The following is a 19,454-nucleotide window of genomic DNA, read 5'->3' as shown; positions in this document are numbered from 1 at the left end:
AAAGCGGGTTGGGGTGGGTGTCAGTGGTGTGAGGGGCGGCTGAGGGGCAGGCAGCAGCCCGAGGTACCGGGTTTTTTTTTTGCTTCGTGTTCGGGTGCCTCCTTGGGCCGCCTGCAGCACCGACCGAAGCTGTAAAGGCGGGCGGGGCCGGGCCTGGTTCCTCCGGAGCCCCGCGGCCGTGGCCGGGCCGGGCCCCGCGTTCCTCCGGCCGCCGGGGGCGCTGGGGCCGCTCGGGGAGGCGGGGCGGGGCCGGTGCCTCCCCCTCGGCCTCCGCCCGGCCGCCGCTGCCCGCGGCCGCGCACGGCGGGCACCGAGAGGGGGGCCGCGGGCCCAGGCGCTGCCCCGCCGCCGAGGTACCCGGGGCTGCGGGGGTGCCGCGGGCCCGGCTCGGCCTCGGAGCGCCCGGCGCGGCCTCGGCCCGGGGAGCCCCGGCGGGGGGCGCGGAGCGGAGCGGCCCGATGCGGCCCCGCGGCCCGGGCGTGCGGCGCGAGTGTGCCCGGGCGGGGCGGGCCTTGTCGTGCTTTTTACCTTTTTCTGCCTTTTTTTTTTTTTTTTTTGCCCTTTTTTTTTTTTTTTCCCTGCCCGCTTGAAGGGCTGCCCCTGCCTTGCTGCCGGCAGCGAACGGTCCCTGCGAGCGGGGGGCGTGCGGGACGCGCAGCGCGGGGCCGCCTCGGCCTCGGGGTGCCCGGGGCAGGCTCCCGGCTTGGTCCCGGCAGCAGCGGGGGTCGCAGCGCCCGGGGCCCGGCCGTGGGTTGTTGCCTGGGAGCTGCGGAGCGGCTCTGAAGCGCCGAGTGGGCTTGCCGGCGTGAAACGCGTGTCGTGGGTCATTACGAAATACCGAACGGGCTTCGGTCCCTCTGAGCTTTTTTGTGTTTTGTTTCGTTTCTGTGGCTCCAGGCGGATCGTAGATAGCAGTGCCGCAGCCCTGTGCACGGCGACGACGAAGCCAACGCTCTCCTCGCCTTACCCGAGAAGCCCCTGACCTGCCGCCGCCCCGGAGGGATGCCCAGCGCCTCTGCTCCGGCCCTACCGACGTGGCTGTCCCTGGGCAGAACCCGCACCTGCAGCTTGTCACTGGCAGTTGTAAATAAAAAGGTAACTCCTTAATCACGGCTTTGCGGCGCCAAATCAAAAAGTGAAGCGCTAGAGGGGTACGTCTACAAGGGGCCCGTGGAGGATTTGAAGCTCCTTATTGAAAACTTCAACATTTGTAATCATAAACGTACCTTCTAGAAGGGTGGCTGAGAATTACTGTTACAAAGCCATTTTTCTTGTTTTCGGTTGTTTTCCCTTTCAAGCGCTAAGGAAATGTCCCTGTGTTACTTTTGCCTTTGGCGTATTTCACTTTTGTTCTTCCAGCTGTCCTTAGCCACTGACACAGTTTGCTTTTGAACTCTTCAATGTTCTGTTGATGTTTTGCATTTTATAAAGTTATCTGTATTTTTTCAACGTGTAAAAAAGCTGAATTATATCTTCTGTTGTTTTATATCAGGTATTTTGGTTTCTAAATCTTATTATAGTAGAATAAAGCAGATACTCTAAATTAAGTATTGAATAGGCTGTGTTAACTCAGGTGATCCTGTAGAGTGGTGCTGTCTTCGCAGAAAATTTAAATGTCTTCAGAAGACAAAGAAGCTCAGGAGGATGAGCTGCTGGCCTTGGCTAGCATCTATGATGAAGATGAGTTCAAGAGAGCCGAGTCTGCACAAGGAGGAGAAACAAGAATTTGTTTGGAATTGCCTCAGAACTTCAAAATTTTTGTGAGTGGTGAGTTGAGATGATTTTTGTCACCCTAAATGAGCTTTTTCTGGCGCACGCTCAGATGCGCTAGTAACATGTAGGGATGTTGAGCCGTGGCTGACCCTATCCTGTGCTTTTGATATTGCTGGGTTCTGGGTCTGAGTGGGCAGTTTCTTCCTTGTGCATGGCACCTCTTCAGTGAGCTTTAAAGGTAGAGATGAATAATAGTATTTTGTGGGAACAATCAAGTTCGTTTATTTGTTTATTTTTCTTGAGGGCGTGTCTTCCCAGGTTGTTGGTTTGTGCAGGATCAGGTATTTCACAGTACTGGTATTTGCTGATTTAACCTCATACAACCCCATGACGTTTTATGGCACTGGGAAATTTTGTTACTGAGGGTCGAATAAGTCATTTTAAATCTAGAAATTATCAAGTGAAAAGAGAGATCTTGGGTGCTGCTGTAAATAGCTATGGTTCGCTGGTTTTCATTTTCTTGTTATTTCTCGCATTGTCTCGATTGTCTTTGATTCAGGCAATTCCGCAGACAGCCTCCAGAAGAACGGGTTTGAATACACCGTTTGCTTTCTGCCTCCCCTCGTGCTGAATTTTGAGCTCCCACCAGACTACCCATCAACCTCCCCGCCTGCCTTTACTCTCAGTGGCAAATGGCTCTCCCAAGCACAGGTTTGCAGAGTAATTCTAACATTTTGACCATTTCGTGGTCGTAAGTAAGTTCATAATTAACAGCGCTCTGGTGAATGTTAATGTAGTAGATAAAAGTAAAATTAAGACATACACAGTTACCTCTCTCTTTCAGTTGGCTCTTTTGTTTGGTACCTGTTTTTATTTGGTCGCCCTTCTGAGAGTTGCAAGCCTGCACCTTTGAGCATAGTTTTATGTCTTCTGTGTCTACGTGAAAAATCCAGAAATTGAAATCGTGAATTTGCGTTAAAGGAAGACCATGGGAGAGGAAAACAGTAATGAGTTGTCAGAACCTACTGAAATCTGAAATTGTGGTTTTCTTTTCTAGCTCAGTGCTCTTTGCAAGCATTTAGACAACGTATGGGAAGAGAATCGAGGCTGTGTGGTTTTGTTTGCCTGGATGCAGTTTCTGAAGGAAGAAACACTGAGTTACCTGAACATTTCCTCCCCATATGAGCTAAAAATGTGCCATCAAGGGAGTGCGCAGAGTAGGACACCTTTGGTCCCTCTAGACGCTGAGAAGGATTGTGGTGGTGCAGCAGGCTCTGCAGCAGCTGATGAAGACATCATCGATGAACGAGCTGTGCAGGATGTGGAATCTTTATCAAGCCTGATTAGGGAGATCTTGGACTTTGATCAGGCTCAGAGAAGAAAGTGCTTTAACAGTAAGATGTACTTGTGCAATATCTGCTTCTGTGAGAAGCTGGGCAGTGAATGTATGTACTTCACCGAGTGCAGCCACGTCTACTGCAAAGCCTGCCTGAAGGACTACTTTGAAATACAGATCAGGGATGGTCAGGTCCACTGCCTCAACTGCCCCGAGCCGAAGTGTTCTTCTGTCGCTACTCCTGGCCAGGTAATGCAAGTGTGCAGGCAGTGCTGGTGGAGTTCTGCTAACTGACCAGTAACTGCAGGCGACAAGGTGCGCCTTTGGATGGTGAGCACTGGGAATACACCTGGGGAATTTTGTTTTCACCTTCTGAGCCACACAGAGGCACCCTTGTTAAAGCTGGGTAGCACGGCACATTTTGCCCACTGTGTTAGTACTGGCGTTGGTCAGAGGCCTGAATTAATGTCCCATTGCACTTGATGCTGCATGTTTTTCATTTGATTATTTAACTGTTCCTAAAATAGCCTTTCTAGGAGTAATTTCTTGGCCTGTATTGGAGAATATAAAGGGAACTCATCCCAGCTGTAGGTACTTTTTCATCAAATTACCTTTTTCTGCCAAAGCTAGCAAACTTAGAATTTCAAATGCACATAATCTTTCTTTGCTCTTTGCTTAGGTTAAAGAGTTGGTTGGAGAGCAATTGTTTGCACGTTATGACCGCCTGCTTCTGCAGTCTAGCTTGGACTTGATGGCAGATGTAGTGTATTGCCCTCGCCCAGGCTGTCAGACACCGGTCATGCAAGAACCAGGTTGCACCATGGGCATATGTTCCCGTTGCAACTATGCTTTTTGTACTCTCTGTAAAATGACTTACCACGGGGTCTCACCGTGTAAAGTAACTGCAGGTGAGTCATCGCATTTCCGAAATGGATCGAGAAGCAGTTAGGTGTTGTGTGGAAAAGGCTCAGAGTCAGGAATTAAACGAGGAAACTCATCACCGTGTCAGCTGAGATGGATTCATTTGGAATAGGTCTGCTGCTGGCAATTAAAAAGTGTTGCTTTCATGATGCTCCCTGACTCACAAAGTCCCTAAACTGCTGACTGCCAGATTCAGAGAGGCCATAGCAAGGGAAGAATAATTTTGTGTGTCCTTTTTCATCCTTTCTTGTGAATCCACTTCTCTCTATTGTCAGAGTTGATGTTGGATCAGGTGAATGCTTCTTGTCTGTTCTGCCTTAAAAATGTGACAAAGTTGCATTAAATGTGTGTTCAGGAGAAATATTTCTGTTTTTCCGTTCATTTTACATTGTAGACCTGTTCTAATTTCATCAATTGTTCTCTTTTGTGATGAAACACTGTAAACCAGTTGAATTCTAAGACAGAGGGGTTTTAATATTCTCCTATTTTTCTTATGTATTCTAATGTTTTACTTGCTTTTTAATTACGTTAAGTTTCCTTTGACTTTTTTGTATAACGTAGTACAAAAGCTTTTTTGTTGTTTTACTCCTCAGAGAAATTGATGGATTTGCGTAATGAATATTTAGAAGCGGATGAGGCAACTAAAAGATTTTTGGAACAGCGCTACGGCAAGCGAGTGATTCAGAAAGCCCTTGAGGAGATGGAGAGTAAAGAATGGCTAGAGAAGAACTCCAAGTCTTGTCCTTGCTGTGGTACTCCTATAGAGGTGAGCGTGGCGGGGAAGGGCTGAAGAATCAGAGTAACTCCTAATGGCAACCAGCATAAATTGTTAAGTAGGTTCTATATTTAGAAGAGATCAGAGATTTACTCCTAGTGTCCAAGTTCACCAGGGAAGGTAAATTTCTAGCAAGTGGTAAAAGAATTTTCCACTTCTGTCTGCGATACACAGAAGAGGCGATCATGTTTCTAGAGCTCGGAGACTTGAGTAAATGCAGCAGTTGACGGTGTTCGGTCTCCAGTACTGAAAAGATCCAGGTTGACTCAACATCCATATGCGTTCCTTTGTTTTCCACTTGTTTCAGACTGCTGTTTCAGACTACAACTGGTAAATAAACAGCTTCAGAAAAATAGTAATTTCCACTATTGTTAGTAGCAGAACTGATTTACAGTTCTTGATTCTAGCTCTTAGTTCACCTGAATAGTGAAAAAATATCTGCCTTATTACAGAGTAAGGGTGAAATGCAATTGTAAGCTGATGCCGTTGGAGGACTGGTGTCCTCCACTGCCAGGCCTGAAGACTGATGTGGTAGGATTTTGTTATTGCTATTTCTTGTTTCTTTTCCCTGCCAGAAACTAGATGGTTGTAACAAAATGACGTGTACTGGCTGCATGCAGTACTTCTGCTGGCTTTGTATGGGTTCTCTGTCAAGGGTGAACCCATACAGGCACTTCAATGATCCATCTTCCCCGTGCTTTAACCGGTACGTATTGACATGTGTTACTTCTCGTGCTCTACCACTCAAGTATTTTTTTGTCTCTCCTAAATTATTCTTATCTTGGAATTTGTAGCTATACGGTTTAAGATACGATTTCTTATATTTGCACCTAAAAGGATCTGACAACAAGAAGAAAAAAAATCAGGAGCTATTTTGGTTTTCTTGAGTTTCCGTTTTAATATTTTGGAGGAGTCTTCTGGGCCTACTCCTGATGCTGTACTTGCTGCCTCTGAGAGACAGCTTGTACTGAAATGTTTCCGTGCAGATGCTTGAGCATGTGATAGTGCAACACAAGGATTTGGGCAAGAAAGTTGCTTCTAAAAAGCTGTAGACTTGGTTTACTTCATCACTGTTAGGGATATATCAAGAGACAGGGGGCGTTGCTGCTGTCTGGACAAACGAAAGGGCCGGCAGAACAGAGGTGTGGTGGCAGTAGGAAGCTTGTGTGTATTCCACTGTGTTAGGGCCCATCACCGCGACATACAGGGGTCTGCATACAGACATCAAAATACCAGCGTTTTGCTCAATGCTCCACCACTTACTCTGCTTTTTATTTTTTTTTAAATAAATGTGGCTGACAGGATTGTTTTCTGGCTCTTGAACAAGACTCTTTTTCAGCGCTTTTTTTCTCCCAACAGCATTTTTTTCCCTTCGTACCCCATTTTCATTTTATATTTCTCCCAGTGTCTCTTGCTCTTTTTTTCTTTCAGTTTAGCGTCACTTCTAGCTCTCTTGACAAAGATGATCGGTTTTACAAAAAAACATTTTTTTCCCTTTTGTTCCCCCCACTTATATTCATAATTGTTTGTCCAGCTCTGTATTATCCGGTAGGATTGTCAGCTGTTTGGAGCAGGCAGGCTTGGCTGATAATTACATACTGCTTAACCCAAGTAGGAATTGCAGAGCAGTAGATAACTTTCAATACAGCTTGGATTGTTGGTATTTTCAAGGAGTTCCTGAAACATCAGGTTTGTAAGGTGTTGTAAGACCTTCTGATATAAAGTGCTGTAGAAGCGCAAAGTAGCTTCTGCTGCGGTCCTCAAAGTTGGTTAAAATGAGTGTTTTATGGTATAAAAATTGTGAGCTGTTTTTGTATTTTTGACACTTTTTTTCTTTCTTCAAATTTTACATTTTCCGTCCTGATGTAAATTCTTGACTGTGCTGCAGATTGTTTCAAGCTATGCATATTGATGGTGAGTTCTGGGAAGGTGAAGATGAAGACTAGGAGCCTTCTCTAGCAGCAAAAGCGGAAGAAACCAGAGACAGATGCTTTCCGTTCTTGTGTCCAGTCTGTTTGATTTTTCAGTACCATTGTGTGATAGAAGAATGATGCTACCTTGCGCTACAGGAATCTCGTACAACTCTTCAGAGGCTGTTGTCAGAACCAAAGGAGACCGTTTTACCCATCTGGTGGACAGGGTCACCACTGAAAGTCCCTAGTAATCACATCCAGTGCTAAAGCAGATGCAGCCAGACAGAAGTTTGAAAATAAATGGGAAAATCTGTATCAAGAGATGCTACTCTTTCAAAACCAAACCAAACCCCCAAATCATAGAAATATTTTGGAGTTTTCTTCAGGGAGACTGAGCTTTCAAGGATCTTGGCTAGTACCCCTGGGTTTTCAAGGCAGTTTTGCTCTAGCTGCAGTGCTCTTTCTGGAGCTATTTAGTTAAGCCGCTTGGAGAGGGAAAGCTTTCTGAAACAACACAGGAATTTTTCCTGTAGTCAGTGACTGAGCCCATTGCTTCCATAGCATTTCTTGACCTGTTTCTTTGAAAGCAGCTCATTGCTCTGTCACTGAGAGTTCTAACAGCGGTAAAGCTGATTATCCATAACACCCCCTCTTACTGGCTGTAATGCCTGGGCCCTTTACTGAATGTTTTGGCAGAAAATGACCAACAACCATTTCCTGAAATGTGTATCGACCCGATGACTGCTCTGCATTGCTGTCCTCTTAACTTACGTTGCCTGTGGTGAGTGCTAAAGCAAGGAACTGAGTCTGGCCAGTGAGAGGATGAAAGTATGTCAAATACTGAAACACATTTTTATGGATACGCAGGATTAATTTGAATTCTTCAAGATACTGAAAATTACCTTGTTTCTCTCACCAGATGAAGTAACTTATTTTTTAAAAAGTCTTCATGTAAGGAATTTGATTAGTTGATAGGTTTTTTTCCTCTGAACTAGATCCCTTATTTCCACTGTTCTTGCCTTTCAAAATATTTCAAAACCCCATTTTTCCCCAAAAAGCTCAGTAAGTAGTTTTGGGAGCATGAAAGTAATTATTGGAGGGAACCACTAATTTTTCAGGAGTTTTTTTCCACTTGCAGAATGGTCTAAAAATTTATTTTGAAATTAAAACTGCATGTGCTGTGTTTAAAACAAATAGCAGGGTCTGGATGGATAGCTCAGGAGCTTGAAAATTTTTCAGAAACTCAAAGTGAACACCTCTCACTCAATTTTGATAGTAAATAAATTTTACTTAGATATCTGGCCAAAATGAGTGTTGGTTTAGTTCCTTTTGCAGAGGCTGGAAGTCTACTAGACTTGGCAGTGATTAAAAGGGTTAGAGAGGAACAGTGGATCTCATCTTGGTTTAGGCGTCAGGGCAGTGCATAGGGAAAGTTTACATTGTGTATGGTTTAACTTGTATTTCCTGCACCTTTCACATGCACTAAATTCACTTTAAGACAGTAAACGGAGTTGTCTCCCTGTTTGTCTTCATTATGGCACATAGATCTAAGCAGAGGTCCGTGTGGGGCACCCTGGTGTGCTTCTGGGTGGTGATCAGCTCTGGGGCTTGTGCTGAGTCGCTCTCACGTGGTCTCTGTAGAGCAACGCACCCGGCCTGGGCTTGTGCAAAACTAAGCGAGGCTGAGGCATGAAGCATCCTGCTGGTAGAAGCTTGCAGGTCTGTGTACGCAAAGTACCCTCGGAGCGAGGGGATCTGTTTTTGTGCGAGCTACAAGCCCTTACGTGATGCGTGGTGGTTGTCATAAAGCCTGTAGGGAAACACCTTTGGATACCTGGGACCTCCTCTGGTTACCTAAAGAAATTCCCTTTAAAAAAAAAAGAGATGGCTGCTGCCTGGTGGGCCAGCCTTATGGAAAGCCTGCCAGTAAACACCGGCCCAGGAGGGGAAGTCCTTAAGGTATGGAGCAGCACTAACTCTTTCTCCCAAACTGCTTTCAGTACAGCCTTGGTTCTACGTAACAGAAAATCTTGTTCAAAGTAACAGCTCTTTCTTAGGCCTTGAAGCTTTTGTTGCTGTTGCTCAGAGATGGCATTACACATCCCATTCAGCCACATACGTTGTTCCATTTTTCGCTAGCGCAGTAAAACTGAGCAGCACATCCAGTCAACTAGAAAAAATTAATGTATTTACTGTAGAAGGCTATAGATTAACAGGTCACAGAATTTTTGCCTAAAGAAAACAAATCCTTCCCCGTTTATCTTACATTTCATGAGAGCACTTAACATATCACAACTGAGAATCAAGTTTCAGAACGGCGGGGTCTTGCCAGTACAGGCTGTTTCCCCTCTCTGTGGGGCTTCTGTAATTAAGCACAGGCTGAGGTCAGAGGGAACAGAATGTTTCCTTTGAGGCTCATTTGGCATTTCCTTGTAGCAATGTAAAGTACAGGAAGAGGACAGAGAGAATTTACTGCTTCAGGCTCTGCGCTGACAAATGATGGAGTGCTGAGCAGCACAAACTGAAGTCATTTACGCTTAATGTGAACAGATCTACCCTGCTGTAGACCATAAAGCACCAGTGCATATAAAATTATGCCCTGAAACCGAACATGTAAGGCTTCTTTTAGAGTTGTGGCAACAAATAAACAGATGCATGAGCTCACCATTACCTGCGTTAATGGCACCGCACGGGTGAATGCTGTTGGAAGCATCCCTCTTGCTGAGATGGTCTCACGTCCAACATCCAGCTCAAAGCGGGGTTCAGCCAGGGCTGTATCCAGTCCGGTCTTGAAAACCTCTTAAGGACAGAGACTGCACCACCTCTCTGCATAACCTGCCCCGCTGCTTGGAGTGTCCTCACAGGGAAATTTTTTCCTTATATCCAACGTGAACATCTTGTTTCAACTCACGCCCTGTTGTCTCTTCCCATCTTCCCCCAGCGCGCTGCAGAGGAGCGCCTGGTTTCTACTTCTTGACGACCTCACAGCTATGAAGCAGGCTGCTGTTAAGTCCTGCTGATACTTTACCTTCTCCAGGCTGAACAAGAACCATTCCCATTTTACATGATTATAGTCTAGGAGTATTTTGTAGAGGGGGAATGACGCAATGTATTTATCAGAATTTCAAGGAATACGCTCCAAAGTGATTACCCACTGTATTTTCACATCTTCACATTTGAGTTTTGAGGCCTTCAGTCCACATGCTTACAGTTGCATCATTGATTAAACAACTCATTCTCCCTTGATTTTACCTTCAGAGAATGTTAGGGGTGAAAGTTTGTGGAACACAGTATACAGGATCACATCCTCATTTGGTTAATTAAGGCAGGTGTTTGGCATCTATGTTTTTAATGGAGAGAAGCAAGTACATCATTTTGCTATTTTAAGAACAAATACAAGATGAGGTTCTGCAGCAATTCCCTTTCTTTGCAGCTGGTTTTCAATAGAAAAGATGGCTCAGCATGACTCTGAACAGTGAGAGATTAATCGCTGTAAGGCTTCTTAGACTGGCTTCTTTCTGCTTCTGTCTCCTTCATGCTGTATAAGGGTTCCACAAGCTTGTTATGAACCAGCATTAAACCTAATGTAGCGGGTAAAAAGATGACTTCAGTAGACATAAAGCAAAATCCTCATTCATTGGATGCTAATGAAATTAAACATTGGTAGAATCGGTGCTCCTTTGCTCCCATGACCACAGAACTAAGCCTGACTTTTGCACTTTTATTATTGCTGTACATTTCAGCTGTCATATTTAAAGAATGTACTGTTTGGGGAGTTGACCAAACATTTAACACAAAGCATGGCTTGTGCAACTTAAAAACTAACTGCAGCTGCTGCTTAGCCTGGTCAAACACTCACCTTTGAAGTATTTCACCGTCTTAACTTTGAGTTCCAGTGTGGCATCTTCATCGCACACAAACACGGTTTTGGGGTGCTGCTGGAAAGCAGATACTGTCCACATGTGGTTGACACCTTCCTCGATGGCCTTGTACAAAGCAAAGGCTTTGTGGGCTCCTGTGATGAGAATCATCACCTGGACTCCAAGACACAGAGTATGGCAGTTAGGGTCTAGAAGACTTGTTGAGAGAGCAAACCCACACCCTGCTGAACTAAGAGAGCTGCCCCAATCCTTAGCAGGGGTAAGGTCTATCGTTCTCCCCAGGTGTATTTCACTGAATCACAAATCCTCTTTGCTCTGGCTACATTTTGTCAATTAAATCATAGACTGGTGGGTCATTTTTGTGATTTGGACACTCTGAGCTCCCCTGTCAGGCACTTCTACATTGAGACGTAACAAGTATAAATCAAGGTATAGACTCAGTTAAAAGCCATCCCCTATGGCTTTTACGATGTGGCATAACTGTGAGAATCACTGGCTGACTTCATGTTATTTCGCCAGATGAACTTTTTAATCAAAGACACTCTCCAAAAGCCTTTCTAGCTCCCTGTGGATCCCAACTGTACTGCAGGGTTACACAAATGTTATTGTTAGTAGGGCAAAACCAGAAAACAGATCAAGGGCCTTTCTGTGGTGGTACAGGATGCAAGAAAGCAGGATTGGGTGTGCAGCTGCCTGTGGCAAGAAAAGCAAAGGCTGGCCTCCGCCAGCAGGGTGCACTACTGCTCCAAGACTGGATGCGGACGAGCTACTCCACAAAGCCCTACCCTCGAGCTGTTGTCTGAAGTCACTGCTTCTTTCCTAACCTCTCTGGCGTCCATGACTGTGCCTACTCCGACTGTCAACGCCATCGTGGGGACTTTAGAGAGGTCACCATCAAAAAACCTGGCATTAGCCAATATAGTGTCCATAGCCAACGTCTTCACTCGTGTCCTGGACACCAAACTTGATCCGGGCTCATTGAAGGCGATGTGACCGTCCGGGCCAATACCTGTGACAGAGACAGTTTGAAAAGTGGGTCACTGGCTGAAACAGTTTTTGTAAGAAGCACAACCAACATCCCTCTTATTACAGGGACATCCAACACTTCCAGGAATAGACACAGATCTGAGAAACACACTTGCAATTTCTCTGCTCAAGCTCAAATTTGCTTCTGGTAGGAATGACAGCAAGAGTCTCTTCTGAAGTCAGTAGAGATTCTTCCCTAATTGTGTTGGGACAACAATAAGCAAAAGTAAATGGCAGAATCTAAAGGCAAAAGGATGGGAAAAAAACTTGTGTTCAGCTTCTGTTGGTTAATCCTAGCAGTTAGCTGTTCACACCAGTTATTGTAATACATTTTGTATTCGGTAAAATTCTAGCCCTGCCTGGTTCTCCTGTTAACCATTTCCAGAACAATTCATTTACTGAATTCAAATATTTAAACTGGGGGAGCGAGACATCAAAAAACAAGGCTACCAGCACACATGCGCACTCAGTGAAACAGTGTATGAGGTGCCTTTCACTGCAAATACACTGAACTGCCTTAGAAATGAACTCTCTAGGTAATACATGAGACAGCTGGTAGAGGAAAGGCAGTGCTTCCTGCCAATCCTTCAGGTTTTCACCTCCAACGAAGAGTTCAATTCCTCCAGCTGCTTTGATTTTATCTTCAAATGCGTCACACTCTGCCTGTAGATCAGCCGCATTTCCATCCAAAATGTGAACGTTTTCGGCCAAGATGTCAATATGCTTAAAGAAGTTATTCCACATGAAGGAGTGGTAACTTTCCGGATGATCCCTTGGGAGACCTGGTAAGAGAGCACGCACAGGAGTAATGTCACCTGTAACACAGAACACTTGTATGCACTTGCCTGCCCTTCTGGTGGCTCTGGTAATACAGCACTGTTTTCTCCATCTGTCCTATGTGACTTCCTCGACTTTCAGAAGTTGTTTTACTTCCCCAAATAACAAAATGAAGTCTGTCACAATAGCTCCTGTAAGGCATGTCCTCATATTAACATGTGATGGATGTTCCAGAAAAGCAGGCACGCACTGTGCCTAGTCTGTTGCTGCCTGTTCAGTCTTCCTCCCAGTTCATATTAGCAAAAACAATTTCAAAACTGTGTACAAGCTTGGGAAATAATTTATTGCATATATTTTTCCCCTTCAATGTTATAAACCCACAGAACTGTCTACTCCCTGATGCTGCTTGGTAATGATTGTTCAGAGGAAAACTTCTTGACCAGTATGAAGTTAGCAAATAATTAGGCTGTATGTTTGTCACCTTTGGATCTCTAGGCCTTCTCCACTAATCTCTCTGCACTCTTTCTTCTGAAGAGGCTATTTCATCACAGCTTCAAAATTAAACAGTCTTCTGCAGTCTCAACAAGCACCTGTATCTGTTACTGAAGGTCACTCTGATGGGTAGCAACGCATCAGCCCTTTAAGGGACTTGCAGCTAAAGTGACCCCTATAATCCAAGTACAAAGGTGGTAGTTAATAATGCACATTATCTCAGGTTACCGTGATAAAATGGATCCTTACTTGGTCAATACCTAAGTTCAGGTAAAACAGGCTCTAATGTGTGTAGTATCAGGCAACACCTGATACTCTAATGTTTCTTATACAGGTTTTCAGATTGTCCCCACTAACTCCCTCTGGTAATACAAGTTTTATCCTTTCTACCTTAAATGTTTTGCAGTTGGGATGCTCCGAATGCACAGTAACTAAGGGGAGCTTTGCGAGTGCAGGCAGCAGCGGGCGCACCAGCAGTGCCTAATTAATGAGGCTTTGAAAGAGCGTACATAGATGGGTAATATAGAGCAAAACAGCGAAACCACGCTGTTCGGCCACCCAGCAGGGCTGCAGTTTTTGACACGGGCAGCGGACAGCGCAGCACTGAGCAGCAGGACCACGCTCTGCAGGCCAAGCGAGGCACCCGGCTGCTCGCCGCGCCACTCACCCACGTACTCGTCCATGTTGAAGGTCTTCACGTACTTGAAGGACAGGTCCCCGTTCTTGTGGTACTCCACCAGCTTCTGGTAGCATCCCAGCGGCGTGCTGCCTGCGGACGGACGGACGGACGGACATCAGTCAGTCAGTCTGTCAGTCTGTCAGCCCTCCCGCCCCAGCCCTGCCGCCCCCCACCTGTGGGCAGCCCCAGCGTGAAGAAGCGGCCGGGGCCGGGCGCGAAGTGGACGATGCGGTTGCGGATGTACTTGGCCGCCCACTCGCTGGCCTGGGCGTACGTCTCCTGGATGATCAGCTTCATGGCCGCCCCTGCCGCCGCGCCGCCATCTTAGGGCCCGCCCCGCCCCAACGGGCGGCGCTGGGCGCCCGGGGCCGGGGTGGGGCCGGGCTCTGCCGCCCGGCTGGGCTCGGCCCTTTCGGTAGCGGCGCTTTCGGTAGCAGCCCGTTCGGTACCTCACACGTGAAGGGGGAGCAAGGCGGCTCCTCCGCTGCCGAGCGCTCCCCGCTGGGGTCTGTGTCCTCCCTTCGGCCCCGGGGCGGTCGGTGCAGAGCCGTGGTGAGACCCCGGCCCCGCAGGCGTTGCTGCCTTCGGTTCCTTTTCGTGCCCGCTCTCACGGACGTTGTGTGGGATTAGCATGTCAAGAAGCAGTTAATTGCACCCGGTAATTAAGTGCGCAGGCTGCCAAAGCTCTATTCAAATGAATCAAAACTGTGAGCGCTGGAAAGGCGCTTTGTTGGCGGCACAAGGCGTTGTGGAACCAGCCTTTTCCCCAGGTACGTTAGAAAGGTGACAGACCTTAAAATGTCCATGTTCCTTCTCACTTCTGCTGGGATGCCCCAGGTCACTGTGGGGGCCTGCCCGACCCCACTGCCGCCCGCTCTGGTGGCCTCAGCAGCCCGAGGCCTGTGGCGCGGGGCCAGGGCTGTGTGTGGGGGAGCAGCGCCTCTCACACCTCTGCTCTGGGAGCATTTTGCAGGGACCCGCTTCAGGGCGTCTCGGTGCTGTTCTGGGGCTTGGGCTGCAGGCCAACGTCCCCCCCGAGCGGCCCCGAGCTGCCCAGGCACCAGTCCCGGTGTCTGCAACTTGTCCCTGCCCGGCCTGCCTCCCTGGGGGCTGCTGGTTCCTAACTGCTCGCTCCGTGCTGACAGGGACCTGTGGATGTTTGTGCTGCTCCTGACAGTGGTGGTGTCCCAAAAAGACCTTTCTTCACTGCTCCAGCTCCCTTCAACCTGTGCTGGAAATGTGCCCGACCTCACCGTGCAGCCTGGGTGAGAATTAAGAGGTTCCTTACTGAAACACAAAGCTCTTCAAAGTTAGGCAGCATTTCACTTTCATTAGGAAAAAAGAATAATATACAAATTGCTTTCCTGGGACCCAGTCCACGCAGTTCCTTCCTTTTTGAAAATGTAAATGACCTGGCAAGACTGAGTGCTCCTGATGTTATCTCATCGTGAGTGCTGAGAACTGCTGGCTTGGTTTGTGCTTGGCTGGGGAATGGTGGGTGTGACAGGCCATTGCCAGATGGCTGTGGTCGGACTTGGGAAGAGCTTTAGGCCACAGAGACTAAATAAATGGAAAGTGCTGTGTGTTTCCATCAGCAGTGGTTAGCCGGCAGGCAGGGAGGTATTTCTGTGGTTGCAGTGCTGGGCAAAGAGCTGACAGCAGAGGCTCCTCCGTGCTCCCACCACGCAGAACACCCTGGGCTTTTTTACAGGCTGTTGCCCCCCCTGTGGCTCCATGTGAAAGGACTTTCACACTTTTCCCTCTGGCATCATATCGGTGTGATACACCCGTCGGTCCCGTGAACACCAGCAGCAGTTACAGCTCTTGTGGTTTCACCAGCACAGGTTGGAGCCAGACAGAGCTGTGCCTCTGTTGAGCTGAGGGACAGCGGGGGCCTGGCTGATGTCTGAACGCTTCTCATCTTGTGTCTGCTATTCTCCGGGCATCACCCCCACAAAAGGAAGGCAAATACCAGAGGTACAGAGTGCACAGGAATTGACTGCAAGAAAGACCGTGGACTTCCTAAAGCAACAAGCTGCAGGGCAGCAACCGCATGCCCCTCTGCGGTGATTTGTGGGCTGCCAGGTTTGCTGCCATCAGAACAGCCGTGGACAGCTCAGGTCCCCTGCCACCTACCTGCATAGCCTTCTTTTACTGCACTTTGCACCCCTCAGCTACAGAGAGCTCCTGCGTTTGAGGATCAGCCTTGCCCTACCATGCTGCTAACACAGACCCAGGGTCAGCGCTGGACTCTGCAAAGGTGTCTGGTTTAAATTCAAGTGTGATGGGGCTCTGCGAATTGCAAAAGGTCTTGGCTCTCATTTTGATCTCCTTTGCAAACGGCTTTGACAGGAGCAGTGCACAAAGACATGAGAGGCAGTTGGCAGCTCCCAGTAAAAGCAAAACATGTTTTGATGAGAGGAAAAAAACTACAACAGTATGAGAGAGCCAGGCACGTGCATCTGCTGCCACAGCTGCCTTGTTCTGCCCACATCCCGTGTATCTGCATACTTCAGGCAGCCTTATGTTACTGAGGAATCGCTCCAGGGCTGGGTTATACGTGTGACTGGCATGCAGGATATTTTTAGGTATGATTATTTATGCATGTTACTGTTTCTGCATTCACAGCTAGCTGTTCAAATGTTGAAGAACTTCCTGGTGTCTGAACAAGCTGATTTTCCTTCCTAGCAAAAGCAGCAGATGGAAGGAAACAAGTACTTCTCCTCTGCAGAAGAACTTGAAGTTTGACCAGGAGGTTCTAACAAGCACAGCATTTTCTTTTTCTCTGTGTTGGAGTGATTAGAGTCAACAGCGCGCACAGACCAGAGGTTTTGCTTCCAGGAACTGCCTTTGAGTACTGGGATTTTTTTTTCCTTAAAAAAAAAAAGCAACAATTAAAAATTTATCGGCATAAAGGGCCTCTCTCCAAGTCCCATAATTAAAACATCTTTTAAATACCCACCATCTGTCACCGCTTCCTGCTCCCGCACATCCCACCTACCTCCTCACCCCTGTTTATAAGAGAAGGAGAAAACAAGATTCCACGCTGGATGGACCCAGAGGGAGCTGCCCTTTTCCGCAAGACTCAGTCACTGCCTGGCTTCTCCCAGCACATCCGAATCCCTCTTAAGGATTTTGTCAGCCTGGGGTGGAGCCAGCCTGCGAGCAGGCTGTGCAGGAGGGCGCACGGAGCGGTCATTTCCCGTCTTTGCAGATGAGGCTCCCATGGGAAAGCTGGCAGGGCTTCACCCCACACCAAGTTAAGAAATGTTAGTCTGTGCAGGAAGGGATTTAATCTGGGTAGCAGGGGAATAACGAAAGCCATTGGTTACTTGTGTTTTCTCCAGAAGGCTGACAAAATAATACAGCGACAAAGACCGCTGGTGAAATCACTGAGTTAGGCTCCAGAACACGAGCTGTGGCAGAGCTAGCTGTGCTCCATGGAGGCGTTCTGGAGCTCAGCCGCCCGCCTTGTCCCGTTCGCAGTCCGTCGTGCTGGCATAAACCCAGCTTCCTCCCTTAGTAATCTGAATCTGTGTTGTTGCTGAATTTCGGGAGATCGGAAGTCCCACTTGACATGTCGTCCATCTTAACGCTGCTGCCATCTTCCTTCCCCTTCCGTACAACACTCAGGGCTTACTGAGGCACGATTTTGCACGCTGGCAAACAGGGCAGTGCTTACAGATAGCTCTGTGCCGGGGCTGCGGGGGCACTTTGTGCTGTTGTGCTCACCGTGTGGCTGCTCCTCCTTAAAGCAGCCTGGGGGTCCCACGGGTGCCCGAACAGCTCCTGCTGTTGCCACAAGCAGGCTCTGAGGATTGCAGCCGCGTGCAGAGCCAGGGCAGCACGTGCTGTGCCGGGGAGCTTGATGCCTGCAGGGCTCGGTGAGGTGCCGTGCAGCCGGATCTCCAAGGGCCCATCGTGGGGCTTCAGGCTGAGGGCCAAATGTGCTTCTAGAGCCTGACTGAGCTTGTTTGACAGGACGGCACGAAGGTGGATGCATACTGAGGTTTCGGGTGAAAAAGCTGGGGTTCGTGCCTGCTTGCACTGCGGTCATCCCTGATTCTATCTCTCTGAAGAGGCAGTAAAACCAGAAATACCCACTGAAGCCCTGACCTGCTGTCGGTACAACAATTAACATGGTTTTAAAGCAACTCGAGGTGAGAGTTAGTGCTGTACTGTGTCAACAGAGCTTTGAACTAGCAAAAAGCTAAGAGAAGATACAAGTACAAAACGGTACTGAGTAAAAAATATGAAGAAACTGAAGAGCATCGAGGTATCTCGAAGTGTCTCAAAGTGTGCCTTAAGATGAATTTCCTACCAATAGATTGCTAGAAGTAGTTGACAGCTATACCGAAGGTAGCAAGGTATGAGGCCCATCTCCTGCTTTTTGCCCTTCTGTCACATTTTCACAGCTGAAGAAATCTTTCATGCTGTTTTGGGGAGGAACATCTCTTAGACAGCAATTGTTAACCCTCCACAGACCTCCTCAGCCTAGTTGTACAACTCTAGCTCAGGACATTCTGTGGCGCGTTTCAGTCCGCAGTGTGAGCAAGACACAACACGTATGGGTGCTCAGACTCCATCGTTCCCTTTCTGCATTTGAAGACGCATACCTCTGGGGCGGTACAGCTCAATTCGTTATTTATAGCCGATGATAAAAGTTTTTTTCATGAAAATTGTAAGAGTACAGACAACCAGTGAACACCGCCAACAGCTCCTGGAATGAAGGGACACAACCAGACGGCAGCCAGGCTCACAGCGCTCCATCGCCATTCGGAGGGCAGCACGGTGAAGTTTCTGTTGATCCCTGCGGTCTCTGGATGAGGCTTGTAATGCAGTTTCCATCTTCCTCGAGGCCAGCATTGTGAATGGGTGGATAATCCAGACTTTAAGTGAACAACACTTCACTGTCACTTTTTCTTAACCTGCCGGTTGCAGCCTGCTTGCAAATGGTTAAGCTATTACAGAGGAAAGCTTCAGAGGTATGACATGACCCATTAGCTCATGCGAACATTTGTTGTTGCTTTTTTCTTAATTGGGTCATTTATCGCTACAAGATCAGCAGAAAGAGCTAGTTTAAATGTCCTGCTTATTGCTTGTTTAAACACGTCGAGCTTTCAAAGTCTTTCCTTTGAGCATTATTATTTAGTTTTTAGAGCTCAGTATGTATTACAAAGTGTAGATTAAAAATGCCCCCTTCGTCGTTCAGTCATACGCCACGATTAAAGAACACTTGTACAGCACTAGGATTTCAGAAGACTCTAACATTTCTAACAATGGCTTTCAAATACTTTCACAGCATATCCCATACAGAAGTCACTAAAAAGCAAAGACTTCAAGCTTCAGAATGTCTCTTGCGAGAAATGACATTTTGCATCGGAGGAAGATTCAAAAAACGCAGAGGCTTGAAGTGATTTGCCTAAAACCATGTGGGAAATGAAAGCAGAACCAGTCATGCACTGTAACCACAGCATTATCTTTCTACACAGCTTCTCTACCAAAGAAAGTAGAATAAAAACACAGAAAGCAGCTGGAAGAAATTGCCCTTATCCCTCCTACGTTAGTCCTGATCAGTCTAGATGGCCTAATTAGGTGGTGATATGCCTCCAGCTAATGACCGTGGCACCAACTATTTCACCATCTCTTCAGGATACTGTCCAGCATCTTTTCTGAGGATATGCACAGGTTGTGTCTGATTTTAGTCTCCCAGATGTCCAAGTCAATCAGTGTACAGCTAATTACCAGTGCGGCTGTAGCTATACTTACGGATATAATCCCACCTCGACGGCAAGTAAATCCGCGCATGTCATCAGGACAGCTGCTTACTGCAAAAGAGACTCAGTGCAAATGGTGAATCCTGTGGAAGCGTGAAGCCAACAGTATGACAGTGCCTTCAGCTCTCAACTTCCTCAAAGGTATTTGTGTTGCAAGAAACCTG

The 19,454-nt window shown here is 47.4% G+C and overlaps 2 protein-coding genes across 4 annotated transcripts; one reads left to right on the top strand and one right to left on the bottom strand.

Moving 5' to 3' along the window:
- Positions 1-237: 237 nt before the first annotated feature.
- Positions 238-6,973, top strand: RNF14 (ring finger protein 14). 2 transcript variants are annotated; one of them, XM_035560604.2, is made up of 9 exons: positions 238-353; positions 898-1,095; positions 1,574-1,767; positions 2,273-2,424; positions 2,771-3,298; positions 3,729-3,957; positions 4,564-4,736; positions 5,321-5,451; positions 6,634-6,973. In XM_035560604.2, the coding sequence occupies exons 3-9, from the start codon at positions 1,614-1,616 to the stop codon at positions 6,689-6,691; spliced, it is 1,425 nt and encodes a 474-aa protein (XP_035416497.1). In that variant the 5' UTR covers positions 238-353; positions 898-1,095; positions 1,574-1,613; the 3' UTR covers positions 6,692-6,973. The 2 variants fall into 2 exon arrangements, with proteins under 2 accessions (XP_035416497.1, XP_035416499.1); XM_035560606.2 differs by having other exon boundaries at positions 260-353; positions 1,605-1,767.
- GNPDA1 (glucosamine-6-phosphate deaminase 1) lies at positions 2,273-13,872 on the bottom strand. 2 transcript variants are annotated; one of them, XM_035560618.2, is made up of 6 exons: positions 13,687-13,872; positions 13,502-13,603; positions 12,165-12,347; positions 11,364-11,548; positions 10,518-10,692; positions 2,273-10,239 (listed from the first exon to the last, which is right to left on the bottom strand). In XM_035560618.2, exons 1-6 carry the CDS (start codon positions 13,808-13,810, stop codon positions 10,142-10,144), a joined length of 867 nt encoding a protein of 288 aa, XP_035416511.1. In that variant the 5' UTR covers positions 13,811-13,872; the 3' UTR covers positions 2,273-10,141. The 2 variants fall into 2 exon arrangements, with proteins under 2 accessions (XP_035416511.1, XP_035416510.1); XM_035560617.2 differs by having other exon boundaries at positions 9,105-10,239; positions 11,325-11,548.
- Between the last annotated feature and the right edge of the window lie 5,582 nt (positions 13,873-19,454).

The sequence above is a fragment of the Cygnus atratus genome, chromosome 14 (assembly GCF_013377495.2).
Source record: "Cygnus atratus isolate AKBS03 ecotype Queensland, Australia chromosome 14, CAtr_DNAZoo_HiC_assembly, whole genome shotgun sequence".
Classification (NCBI taxonomy): Eukaryota; Metazoa; Chordata; class Aves; order Anseriformes; family Anatidae; genus Cygnus; species Cygnus atratus.
This window is presented reverse-complemented; position numbering and strand designations above follow the sequence as displayed.